The sequence below is a fragment of the Schistocerca piceifrons genome, chromosome 11, assembly GCF_021461385.2.
Source record: "Schistocerca piceifrons isolate TAMUIC-IGC-003096 chromosome 11, iqSchPice1.1, whole genome shotgun sequence".
Lineage (NCBI taxonomy): Eukaryota > Metazoa > Arthropoda > Insecta > Orthoptera > Acrididae > Schistocerca > Schistocerca piceifrons.
In genome coordinates this window covers 12,260,084-12,274,403 of record NC_060148.1, presented here as the reverse complement: position 1 = coordinate 12,274,403, position 14,320 = coordinate 12,260,084, and the positions used below count along the sequence as shown (strand labels likewise).

At 40.3% G+C, this 14,320-nt stretch overlaps 1 protein-coding gene across 1 annotated transcript in view; it reads right to left on the bottom strand.

Annotated features, from left to right (window-relative positions):
- LOC124720451 overlaps positions 1 to 14,320 on the bottom strand; it is a 381,758-nt gene that overhangs the window by 120,198 nt on the left and 247,240 nt on the right. The window contains exon 17 of the mRNA XM_047245803.1: positions 9,658 to 9,994. Within this exon, the coding sequence (XP_047101759.1) occupies positions 9,658 to 9,994 (337 nt within the window). The remainder of the gene's footprint in view (positions 1 to 9,657; positions 9,995 to 14,320) is intronic.

The window sequence follows — 14,320 nt, the reverse complement described above, 5'->3', positions numbered from 1 at the left end:
TAGCCGGCTCGCATTCGGCATTTCTCGCTCTCTGAGCATTGCCGATCGTCACGCGTCAAATGTACCGCTACCCACTGACAGAGCTGTGGGGCTCACCCGACTCAGCATTGCCCTTCCACAGTTGTCAAAACGCGCTCTTTCTGCAGTTGTAACATTTGCCGATCGAGCTGCTAGTGTTACAACAGGACACGCGGTCGCGTCTCCCGTTAAAGTTTTTCGTAGCCATTTCCAAAATGTACCGTCTCTGGAGTATAGCTGCAGATTTAACTACAGTTAACATAGTGGGGACTGGTCAGATTCCTACCTTCTACAAAGGGCGATGAAAAAATGTTTTCCGATTACTGCTTGTTAGTAAATAATTTAGTTGCACAGTTTCTTGGGCACAGAATCCACACCTGACCTTAGTTTTTCATCTTTTTAAAGAATTTGAGTGGCTATGGGCACCCATCCCACACATGTGGGCAGAGAAGCAGTCACCTGAAGATTTAAAAGAATTCCCGCGGCAGTGCATCGATGATGCAAGAACATCGAACAAAACTACACTCTGAACAGCTGTAGGAGCATTGAAGCCAACACCCGTACAATTCATATTTGGCGGAATGATCAGTCTTCGTGAACTTGCAAACAATATTAATCAAAATCTTAACGAGGGGGGTTTCTGAATGACTGGCAGAAGTTCGCAAGTGTTGTTTCCACAGATTTTTTCCTTGGAAATACTATAACTGATACTGCTATCAAAGCTTGCATAGATAAAGCAAATAATTTAGCTCATGCTCCATTAGAAGACTAATAACGCTGACTCCACTCAGAATTTAGACTGTCATATCCATCTAATGCTTTTAGAAATTGATGAAACTTTGAATGATTATCTGCTTAAAAGATATCAAGAGGTGCTAGACGAAGCTACAAAAAGGCACATAATAATTATATTTTTAATACAAGTTCTGAAACTATGTCTATCAAGAGGAGCTGACAAGTTACTATTTTTTTTCACACAGCAATGTGTAAACTGAAAAACCAATATTGTATGTAACCACTGTTTAATAATAAAAGTAAGTAAAACAATTAAAAGATAAAGAGGGCATGAGATGTCAATATACATAAATATTTTTCATTCAACAATGAGTAAAATGAAAAACCAATATTGTATGTAACCACTATGTAATAATAAAAGTATGTAAAACAATTAAACATAAATGAGTTAATGGACAGAATGACTTTCACAACAGTTTATGTTGTTTCCACAACATCAGATGTATTTACAATAGGTACAATGACTAATATTTCCTACATACAGGCTGTTATATAAACAAAATATATGTGCTACAACATGAAGATCTTTTGAAAAATAACCACAAACACTGTTACATAGCAGCTGTAAAGCCACCATTTTTAATTACGTGTAAATTTTGCAAATTCTGCTCACTACTTATACGTAGATTCTACTATAGTTTCATTTTAAATCTGTAGCAAACATTTTTTTAACGAACAATTTTTGATTAAACTTCAATGGATAGTTTTATTGTTAATTTCACTGTCGTACAAAATATTTCCGTGTCCACTTTTACTATGACAGACAACTTTTTGTATTCAACGAACTAATACTTACACTCCTGACTGTAACTTAAGAAGAACTTAAGGTACCACAAATTCATCATCAACAATAAATATAAAGGAAAGGTTTACCAAGTTATCGACGAATTACATATTTAAGATAAGACCGGGCTTGTTGCATGGGAATGAATCTTTAGTACTCTATTGGAAACACCATCAAAACCAAATGTGCTTTTATTTTTGCGAGAATGCATAAATATCGTAATTTCACAAGGGCAAGTTGGTGATATAAGCATACAACTGAATTTTATAACAGATGCTTTTTCAACATTTCTCTCTTTAAACCTTTGCCCCAATACTTTCTACTACATTTAAGAAATAATTATTAAATGCATCTGTTACCTGTCACTCCTAATTTACAGTCCTTGCAGGCAGTCTGACAGTGTTGTCACCTTGTTCTGTGGCTGGTTGTCCCGACTCATTTGTCTACATTCCATATAGCCATAAATCTGTTATTGGAAGTATTGATTTCTGATACGTTCAAGTTCCTTGATTTTTTAACAAATTTTCTTAGTAATTTTTGTGGTGTGCAACTACTGCACGATTCCTTATTGTTCTTGCCAGCAAATACATTTCCTCTTTCCTTTCACAGTGTACTTCAATCCCTCTAGTGGTCCTGTTTAATGACATTTCTGACTAGTTCATGCAGAAAGTTATTTTCAAATGGTGATACTAATTTATCACAGAATAGATTAAATTTTATGTTAACATTTGGTTCATTGTAAATTTAATCCCAGGTTCTCTTATAAACTATTCTTAAAAATATTTCTCCTGAAGTGATTAATTATTCTGACTGCTTTCTACTGAGCAGTGTCCATACTGTAAGGCACTATCTTATTTATCCTAAATAACTTTGCATGAGATCAGAGGGAGCATTTGCTACTGCATAAACAGTTATTTTATTGCTATGAGCTTCACAAAAGAAAACCTTATAAATCAGGGACCTACTGCCTTTGTCAACTGGTGATGGAAAGTTAATTACTGAGATCAAATTGTAGGATCCAAATAAGGTTTGCAGCTCATTTTTCCTATCAGAATCATTTACACTATTTTCAATAAAGTTACCACATATGTCACTACTTGCTGCTGTCTGTCAGATAGCTTAGTAAGGAATACAGATTCCTCATAAACAGTTCAAAATTTCCCAGTGTGGATCTACACACACTTACAATTAAAGCTGAACTGTTTTTCAGTATTAATTCACAAGCACAGACTTCTACGAGCCGATCACTGCAAAAAACACTTGTCTCAATGTGTTAGAGCTTATGTTCTGTCTGAATATACATAACAACTTTTCCCATATTAGTTCTCCAGGGATAAGATGCTACAGTGTAATCTTTTATATGTCACTCAGCTAAACGTGTGATCATGTGGCGCTCAGATAGGTATAGAATACCCTTCTGGAGGTGGGTTGTCTTTTACAACCTCTAATTGGATATTTTTGGGGAAAGACACTCCAAAATGACATGACACAAAGGGTTTCCATCAGTCTGATGTTGGTAGCATGTGGTGAAAGACATGCGTGGACTTGTCTTGCAATTATGATGTATGAAGAAAGATGTACTTAGTATAAGAGAGAGAGTTGTATTTTTTCTGTTGTTTGTCATTAATTCACCGAGTGATGAAATGTGATACATATTACACAATGACAACTAATAAAAAATGTAACAGCATACCTGTAAATTATGCAATCATTACTTGTCAATAACATAGTAATCCTCTTCAACGTCAATGTAAGTAACGTCAACAGACTGATGACTGTGCAATATCTCCCGTGAAGGGGAAGCAGATATAGAACACGCGAGGTGAATGGTCAGAATGTTTGCAACATGTGCCTGAAGTATTCGTGACAACTGCAACGCCCATATGAAGTGTCTGGCTGTTGCGAACAGTCCACATCGTCACATTTTCAGCAGTGATGTCAAATGCGGATGTAGCGAGAAGCACATATTTCTCACAATTAAATCAAATAAAATATCCCATCCTAATGATTTCTTGTGCACAGCACTTAATAAACAGCTCTTAGTTCACATTGCTGCTAAGAGGTAAGGACATGGGGGAAGGAAAAAAAAAAAAACGTTACTGTACAGTTTACTGAATCGGAAATACAAAAATCTTATACATCTCTCATTTCGTGGTTTGTATGGAAGTGGAAAGGATTATTGAACTCTATGACTTTAGAGCAACTATGTAACAGTGTTGATGGTTATTTTCAAAAGATCTGCAGTACTGTAGTAATTAATTTTGTCTACATAACAGCAGGTATTTAGAAAATATTACTCATTGTATCTATTTTAAATACACGTCACAATGTGAAAACAACATAAATCGTTGAGAAAACAATCACGTTTACATTATTCAGTTATACTTTAAGTTGTTTGAGATACTATTATTATTACATAGTGGTTACATACAATATTGTTTTTCAATTTATTCATTATTGTGTGTGTGTGTGTGTGTGTCAGCTCTTCTTGATAGCCATAGTTTCAGCACTTGCATTAAAAATATAATTTATTTTTGAGTTGTTGTAGCTTCATCTAGCACATCTTAATATCTTTTAAGTACATAATCATATAAAGTTTCGTCAATTTCTAAAAGCATTAGATGGATATGGCAATCTAAAATCTGAGTGGAGTCAGCATTATTATTCTGCTAATAGAGCCTGAGCCAAACTGTTTGCTTCATCCATACAAGCTTTGATAGCAGTATCAGTTATAGAGTTTCCAAGGAAAAAATCTGTGGAAACAATTCTTGGGTACTTTCGCCAGTCATTCACAAGCCCCCCCACATTAAGATTTTGATTAATATTGCTTGCGAGTTCACGAAGACTGATCATTCCGCCAAATATGAATTGTACGGGTGTTGGTTTCAGTGCTCCTACAGCTGTTCAGAGTGTAGTTTTGTTCGATGTTCTTGCATCATCGATGCACTGCCGCGGGATTTCTTTTAAATCTTCAGGTGACTGCTTCTCTGCCCACATGTGTGGGATGGGTGTCCACAGCCACTCAAATTCTTTAAAAAGATGAAAAACTGAGGTCAGGTGTGGATTCTGTGCCCAAGAAACTGTGCAACTAAATTATTTACTAACAAACAGTAATCGGAAAACATTTTTTCATCGCCCTTTGTAGAAGGTAGGAATCTGACCAGTCCCCACTATGTTAACTGTAGTTAAATCTGCAGCTATACTCCAGAGACGGTACATTTTGGAAATGGCTACGAAAAACTTTAACGGGAGACGCGACCGCGTGTCCTGTCGTAACGCTAGCAGCTCGATCGGCAAATGTTACAACTGCAGAAAGAGCGCGTTTTGACAACTGTGGAAGGCCAATGCTGAGTCGGGTGAGCCCCGCAGCTCTGTCAGTGGGTAGCGGTACATTTGATGCGTGACGATCGGCAATGCTCAGAGTGCGAGAAATGCCGAATCCGGGTCGGCTAGATGGAGACACGGGCCGTGTGGCAGGAAAAACCCAATCATTTGAATGGAGAGTGGAGGGTAGTTGCCGTGGCCGAACTACGTGTATAAAGAAAATATTAAATAAGGGAAACTCTAAATAAAAACTAAACCAAACCAGTGACAGAGAAGCCAGTCACATGATTTTAAACACAAAAATTAGACGTGTGTGTGTAGATGCACCCTCATTATGAGAGTTGGTTTACAAGTTATTAAATGTTTTGGATATAAAATGATCTTAAAAATAAATAGCCCACTAACACTTTGTTGTTGTTGTGGTCTTCAGTCCGGAGACTGGTTTGATGCAGCTCTCCATGCTACTCTATCCTGTGCAAGCTGCTTCATCTCGCAGTACTTACTGCAACCTACATCCTTCTGAATCTGCTTAGTGTATTCATCTCTCGGTCTCCCTCTTCGATTTTTACCCTCCACACTGCCCTCCAATGCTAATTGTGTGATCCCCTGATGCCTCAGAACATGTCCTACCAACCGGTCCCTTCTTCTCGTCAAGTTATGGCACAAACTCCTCTTTTCCCCAATTCTATTCAATACCTCCTCATTACACTTTAAGCGAGTCATACAAACAGTGCCAGTAGATAGGTCTCAGTGAGTACTGTCGAACTGTTCTAATAGATTTTCTGCGAGTATTACGTATTTCAAATTACGCGCACATGCTGTGCATGAAAACGTGAATTTTCTCTTAAAACATGAAATAGTGAAAGTGGCTACAGCATTAGTAAATAGAGTAATTAGAGATGTAAGACTGTAACTGGTTAATATTTATTAGTGATACAATGACAAAAAATAGCATTCATATGAACAAAAACAATATTTGTGAGAAAATCATTAAAGCTACAAGAAAACTTGTCCAAATTCCTGTGTTAGGTGTACATACACAAAATGAATTTTATTGTTTACGGATGCTTTTGACTGTCAGAAATATGCGAGTTTGACTCGCATCAGTTTGAGGTTAAGTGATAGTGCCCACAACTCTGATTTTGACAGTCAGAGCGACTGTCTCTACAAAGAAAATATACGAAGAACACTGTATATTCACAGCTGTAACTATTCACCCTTTTCACCTGAAGAAAACTTATGTTCCCGAGATGGTAGCTCCCACAAACTTTAACAAGAGGTGTGACCGTGAGCACATGTCCAATTGTAATGCACGCATCTCAATCGGCAACTTTTACGACAGCCGAGAAAGTGTGTTTTGCCAGCTGTGGAGGCGCTCTGTCTGTAGTCGGTGGCACATTTGAGACACGACGACTGGCAGAACTCAAAGTATGAGAACAGCCAACTGCAGGTCGGCCAGTTGGAAACAATTCGTGCAAGGCATTGCAGTCGACATGAACACTTCGGGCACACGTTGCAAACATTCTGTCCATTCACCTCGTGTCTTCTACTGTTTGTGTACCCGTCACGGGACATATTGCACAGTCACGATGACACTCACCTCGACATCAAAGAGGACGACTGTATTGTCGGCAAGTAACGATTGCATATTTGTCAGGGATGCAATAACATTTTTTTTAAATGTATTACCATTGTGTAATGTGCACCACATTTCATCACAAACATTGTAAATTAACAACTCACAAGTGAAATACAATAGAATACGGCCTTGTACTATGTACACCTTTCCTCATACATCACCATAGGCCCGATTACCGATTAAATTGTATAATCGCGAGCACAAGCCCGTGCACATCTTTGACTGCGTGCCACCAACATTAGACCATTACCGACCTTTGTGCGATGCTATTTTGGAGTCTCTATTCTCTGGAATATCCGAACAGAGGTCCTAAAAGGCAACTTTCCTTTATAAGGGTATTCTGTACCTTCCTGAACACCGCATAACCACAGGGTTAGCCAAGTGACATATAAAAGATTACACTGTAACATCTTTCTCATGCAGAAGTAATACGGGGAAAGGAGGAATTGTTACATATATTAAGACGGAAAGCAAATCCGAAAACACTGATACACGTAGATTTCGTAGTGATCAGCAAACAGAAGTGCGTGCTTGTGAATTAATACTGAAAAATAGTCCACTTTTAATTGTAATTTTTTTTATGAAGAATCTGAATTCCTTGCTAAGCTATTCGTCAAACAGCAACAGGCAGTAACAGTCTGTGATGGTTTCGGAGAAAAACCTCTAAAGAATTCTGACAGGAAAAATTAGCTGGAAACCTGATTTGGATCCTACAATTTGATCTCAATAATTAAATTTACAACACAAGTGGACAAAGCCAACAGGATCCTAACCGATGATGTTTTCTTCCGTGATGCTCAAAGCACGAAAATAACTGTTTACTCAGTAATAAATGCTTTCTCCACTCACGATGCACAGTTAGGATGAATAAGATACTGCCTTACAGTGTTGATACGGCCCAGTGCAAAGCAGTCAGAATGATTAATTACTCCAGGACAAAAGTTTTTAAGAATAGCTTACACGAGGGAACCTGGGATTAAATTTATAATGAACCAAATGCTAACATTAAATTTAATCTTATCCTACTGTAGGCTAATCAGAAAGGTCATCAAATAGTACCGCTAGAGGGATTACAGTGTCATGAGAAAGGAAAAGGTAAACATACCTGATGGGAAAAACAATTAGAGATCCTGCAGTAGTAGCACATTACAAAAATTTCCTAAGAAAAGTTGTTAAAGAATCAAGGAACACACACACATGTCAGAAATCGGTAATTCTGACAACAGACTTAAGGCCATATGGAACAGAGAGACAGGACAATAAGCCATAGAGCAGGGTAGCATCACTGATTAACTGAATGGATTATTAGGTGTGCATAGTGATGACAATTTAAAAGGGATTTTTGCAACTCTTCAAACTTAGTTCAGCCACATACACATTTAGAATCAATGCAAATCGTGGGGAGAGACAAATCTGTAAATGTGACATAATTGCATAAAATATGCAACATATGTCAATGGAATAACATTCTGGGATAACTCATCTTTAAGACAGAAGGTCTTCACAGCTCAAAACCGCACTATAAGAATGATATTTGTTGCTCACCCATGTTCCTCTTGTAGACACCTATTTAAGGAGTTGAGCATTCTGACTACTGCTTCACAGTATATTTATTCCCTCAGGCAGTTTGTTGTAAATAATCCACTGCAGTTGAAAAGTAACCATGGTGTACATAATTACTGTACCAGAAAGAAAAGATAAATTCATTACTCCACATTAAGGTTGCCTTTAGTAGAAAAAGGGGGGTGCTTAATGGCACATTTGATATTTCTGATAACTTATCCACTAATATAAAAAGGCTGACAGAGAGGAAAGTAAATTTTGAAAGCAGACTAAAACAGTTTTTCCTTGACAACTCTTCCTATTCTGTAGAAGAATTTCTATTATAGTAATGTGTAAAAGGTAGTGGGTAACAATTACTAACTCACTTGTGAATGTTAAAAAAAAAAAAAAAAAATATCCTATACTTGTTCAGCATGTAGCCGTTTTTACAAATTAATTTGCAGTGTGAAGTAAAATGACTCATTCCACACAATTATCATTTATTGTGCAAATGATCTGTCAAATATGACACTGTTGGCATTGTTGATGTATCAACTTAATTTTCACAGAAATGTAATACCACGGACTGTAAAACGTCACTTCTTTCCATTAGATTTCCACAGGTTGCTTTTTAATAACTTGTCTGCTCTAAAACAGAATTAAGGAAGCTTATGACTAACTGGTCACAGCTTGAGATACTGGCAGGAAACGTACAAAATCCATCAAAAAAGTTCCAAGGCTGCTTTTGTTTTTCCTGACGTATAAAGCAAAATCAGCACAATAGCTACAGTGGTGGCTCAAACTAACAACTGCAAACAACCGATGTGGATTCAAGTAGACACTTGTGAGAACGCAGTGTTACGTATAGAATGTGCAGTCACGGTACGTCAACACTGTTGTGTCAGAAATTGCAATGCAACATTATCTACAAAACATGTTTTTGAAACAATGTCTAGAATGTTATGCAGGAGAGAAAAAGATTGCTCAAAGTTCTTGCAGCACACTGACTCTCCTGTGGGAGGGGATGGGGGCGACTGGGGAGGGGGGGGGGGGGGGGGGGGGGGGGGGGGGAACCAGGTTTGGGAGAGAATGGCAACAGAAATGCCCTGACCCCTACAACAACTTCACTGAAATAGCAAACATGGACAATTTGTTTCAGGCAAAGTGGAGAAATTCAAAAGGAATTCAATACTATGGTGACATAAGCCAACATTCAAGCCAATGTCAGGTACAAGTTTAACAATATTCCAAAGAAGGACTTTTATGACAGTTTCACACAGCAGTACGAACATTCTGTGCATTGTACTCTAGTAGTGTGGGGGGGTGGGGAGCAGAGGAGGGGGAGAGGGGTGGTGGGAGAAGACTACGTAGGAAACCTGAAGCATTAAAACTGACACCTTAACTTTTTTCTTTTTTTATTAATCCAGTCTCCATACTTTTTGAAGTAATTGCGTATAAAGACCTTTAATGAAATGGAGAGTAATAACAATGTGAGGGGAGATCTGATATTTTTGACGACGTGGTCACTTGACAAGGTGCTCAGCTGTTCTTGTACCTGGCGCAGTGCAAGTCGGTGGTGGATGACAGGTCGCCGCCCCCGCTGCCTCCACCTCCTCCTCCGTCTCCAGTATCGGTGGCGGCAGCAGCGTGGAGCACCGGGGACCCGTGCCGAGGCCCGGTAGCCGTGCTCGGCAGCTGGCAGTGTTCCGACAGGCCGGAGTGCTGTTGCTGCTGTCGGGGGTGGTGAGTGCGGTTTCGGTGTCGAATGTGGTGCGCGTGTCCACGGTCCGCTGCCACCTCGACCGCCGCTGACGGGCAACTGCCGAACGGCCAATTCGTGCGCTGACGGCGGCGGAATTTGCCGTTCTCGAACATGTCCTCGTACTGCGGGTCTGCAACCGACGGACAATAATTATTTGGTGTGCACGTCATCAAAGTACACACTGAGACACACACACTGCAACTGAAGGTGAAAAATAATGTAGGTTGCCGATATCTTCTCGAGATATCATCCGAATTCTAGAAGTAAATTCTCACTCTGCAGCAAAGAGTTGCCTTTTCTTCTTTTTTTTGTTGTGGGTATAGGCCGAACAACTTCAGTGGTCATTAGCGCCCGGACTACATTATGAACGCACTGTGAGGCACAATGTTAAAACAGCAACTAAAAAGGACAACACTATAAAAGGCACATTAATAGGGGCAAGGGATTAAAAGAAAACAGCATAATCAAATGTCCTCAGACAGGTTTGTCAAGCGGATAAAACGAAGAACGCGAGCAGCTGCTCCCGGGTCATCTGCTAAAATTTCATCCAGCGTACACGTCAGGTCAAGATCAATGCACAGTGTATTAAAATTCGGACAGGACGTTAAAATGTGGCGTACCGTGGTGCCGGCGCAGCCGTCGGCAGATGGCGGTGGCCGAACCGGCAGTGTCCGATCCGTAACCGGGCCAAAACGACCTCCTACCGAGAAGGGCGCGAAGAGGTCGTCCGACCCGTGGGGAGAGGTTTCGAGGCCCGAAGCTAGTTTTCGGTAAGTGTAGACCGATCGGTATGCCAGAGCGATAAAATGCACTGACAAATGACCCTGCTAAAATCAGACTAAGGCACACAACCAGAAGCTGTCCGAGGCCGGAGGACCGCAGCCTCGGCCGCGGCATCTGCAGCTTCATTCCCGGGGATACGGACACGGCCAGGAACCCAAATAAAGGTAACCCGAGAATCGTCGTCCGCCAGCTGCCGAAGAGAGCGTCGGATCCGGTGCACGAAAGGGTGAACTGGATACGGATCACTGAGGCTCTGGATGGCACTCGGGGAATTGGAGCAGAGGACATAAGCAGAATGTCTGTGGCGGCAGATGTAAAGAACAGCCCGATAGAGGGCAAATAGCTCAGCAAAGAGTGTGCCGATACGAAACTTCCCGGCAGATTAAATCAGTGTGCCAGACCGAGACTAAAACTGGGACATTTGTCATTCCTGGGCAAGTGTTCCACTGACTGAGCCACGGAGCACAACACACGGGTCGTCGTGACAGCCCTAGTTCCACCCGTATTTCACACACTACATTCCTTCGGAATTTCACAGTTTTCTTCCATACATTAGCAAGCTAGCACTCCTGAAAGAATGGATTTTGTGGTGTCACAGCCTAGCCACAGCCCAGTTTGAGTCCCGGTTTAGCACACAATTTTAATTTGGCAAATTTTCATATCAGTACATACTCCACTGCAGAGTGAAAATTTCATTCTGGAATTGTCCCCCAGACTGCGGCTAAGCCACGCCTCCGCAATATCCTTCCTTCCAGGAGTGCTAGTCTTGCAAGGTTCGCGCGAACTTTGGAAGGTAGGAGATGAGGTACTGGCAGAATTAAAGCTGAGCGGACAGGTCGTGAGTCGTGCACGGGTAGCTCAGTCTACAGAGCATTTGCCAGTGAAAGGCGAACTGTCCCGAGTTCGAGTCTCAGTCTCGGTCTGGTACACCGTTTTAATCTCATAGAAAGTTTCATTATCCCAGTCGCCGCAACATACAGATGTGTTTCCTACGCGTCATCTTCAGAAGAAATGATGGGTTCGTGGGTGTCAAGTTCGTTCCTTTACAGCCACTGCACCACAGACTCTTCTGATGAGGATGAGATAGTTGCCAGAATGAGATTTTCACTCTGCAGCGTAGTGTGCGCTGATGTGAAACTTCCTGGAAAATTAAAACTGTGTGCTGGACCGAGACTCGAACTTGGGACCTTTGCCTTTCGCGGGCAAGTGCTCTACCATCTGAGTTACCAAAGCTTGAATAACGCCTCATCCTCACAGCTTTACTTCTGCCGGTACCTCGTCTCCCACCTTCCAAACTTTAAGGCAAAGGTCCCGAGTTAGAGTCTCGGTCCGGCACACAGTTTTAATCTGCCAGGAAGTTTCAATGAGCTAGTTGTTTGGCTCCAGAAGACATGTCACATCTGATGGAGGTGGTACCAGTGGAGGGCAAAACAGATGGTGGAGGGTGTCCGTCACAAAGTCCCGGTCCTGTCTCTTTATTCCCACTGCTGCCTCTCCGCTTTTGCATCCGAGCATTCCTAACCTGCGTTTGCCGATGCCACATCCCACGCAAAACTCAGTCGGAAACTACTGCCCAGGTTGACAAGATAGTATAGTGTATTGTTCAAATGTACAGTGCCTGCTGAAGGCTAATATCTAAAATTATACAATTCTTTTTGATGAACACTAAAAGGTCAATCAATAAGTATGCCAGAAAACAGAACAAATAGTAATATTTTAAACTTTGATTTTATTAAACTTGACAAAATGTTTTAAGTGTTTTGTGTATAAACGTTCCGTCTAGTGGAATAATTATCGTGAGAATTGCTGTACACTGCAGCTAACTGCATTTTAAAGACAAGGTACCTTATGAAGTATTACGAATTTTATAATATTTGATTTGAGCTGCTCCTCAGGAACATTATGGAAGTTGCTATACAAAAGCTAGTTTTTGAATAATAAACAAAAGTAAATTTATCATACCTATGAAAAAATATGTCATTTGTAATGTACCATTCTACATTTTTAATGAGAACATACTTGCAGATTACTAGAAAGTAATTTTGGTACTTCTTATTTAGTAGAACTAAGAAGAAAGTTCTTATTCAAAAATCTAGGCAACACAGTCCAAGAAAAGGTACAACAAATTGATTACAAAATGAAGTTTGAACAATTTTACCCTAGAAGAAGAATGGGCAGCTCTGAGGGATGAAGTAGTGAAGGCAGCAGACGATCAAGTAGGTAAAAAGACGAGGGCTAATAGAAATCCTTGGGTAACAGAAGAAATATTGAATTTAATTGATGAAAGGAGAAAATATAAAAATGCAATAAATGAGGCAGGCAAAAAGGAATACAAACGTCTCAAAAATGATATCGACAGGAAGTGCAAAATGGCTAAGCTGGGATGGCTAGAGGACAAATGTAAGGATGTAGAGGCTTGTCTCACTAGGGGTAAGATAGATACTGCCTACAGGAAAATTAAAGAGACCTTTGGAGAGAAGAGAACCACTTGTATGAATATCAAGAGCTCAGATGGCAACCCAGTTCTAAGCAAAGAAGGGAAGGCAGAAAGGTGGAAGGAGTATAAAGAGGGTTTATACAAGGGCGATGTACTTGAGGACAATATTATGGAAATGGAAGAGGATGTAGAAGACGAAATGGGAGATACCATACTGCGTGAAGAGTTTGGCAGAGCACTGAAAGACCTGAGTCCAAACAAGGCCCCAGGAGTAGACAACATTCCATTACAACTACTGACGGCCGTGGGAGAGCCAGCCCTGACAAAACTCTACCATCTGGTGAGCAAGATGTATAAGACAGGTGAAATACCCTCAGACTTCATGAATAATATAATAATTCCAATCCCAAAGAAAGCAGGTGTTGACAGATGTGAAAATTACCGAACTATCAGTTTAATAAGTCACAGCTGCAAAATACTAACACGAATTCTTTACAGACGAATGGAAAAACTGGTAGAAGCGGACCTCGGGGAAGATCAGTTTGGATTCCGTAGAAATGTTGGAACACGTGAGGCAATACTAACCTTAAGACTTATCTTAGAAGAAAGATTAAGAAAAGGCAAACCTACGTTTCTAGCATTTGTAGACTTAGAGAAAGCTTTTGACAACGTTAACTGGAATACTCTCTTTCAAATTCTGAAGGTGGCAGGGGTAAAATACAGGGAGCGAACGGCTATTTACAATTTGTACAGAAACCAGATGGCAGTTATAAGAGTCGAGGGGCATGAAAGGGAAGCAGTGGTTGGGAAAGGAGTAAGACAGGGTTGTAGCGTCTCCCCAATGTTATTCAATCTGTATATTGAGCAAGCAATAAAGGAAACAAAAGAAAAGTTCAGAGTAGGTATTAAAATTCACGGAGAAGAAATAAAAACTTTGAGGTTCGCCGATGACATTGTAATTCTGTCAGAGACAGCAAAGGACTTGGAAGAGCAGTTGAACGAAATGGATAGTATCTTGAAAGGAGGATATAAGATTAACATCAACAAAAGCAAAACGAGGATAATGGAATGTAGTCAAATTAAATCGGGTGATGCCGAGGGGATTAGATTAGGAAATGAGACACTTAAAGTAGTAAAGGAGTTTTGCTATTTAGGGAGTAAAATAACTGATGATGGTCGAAGTAGAGAGGATATAAAATGTAGACTGGCAATGGCAAGGAAATCGTTTCTGAAGAA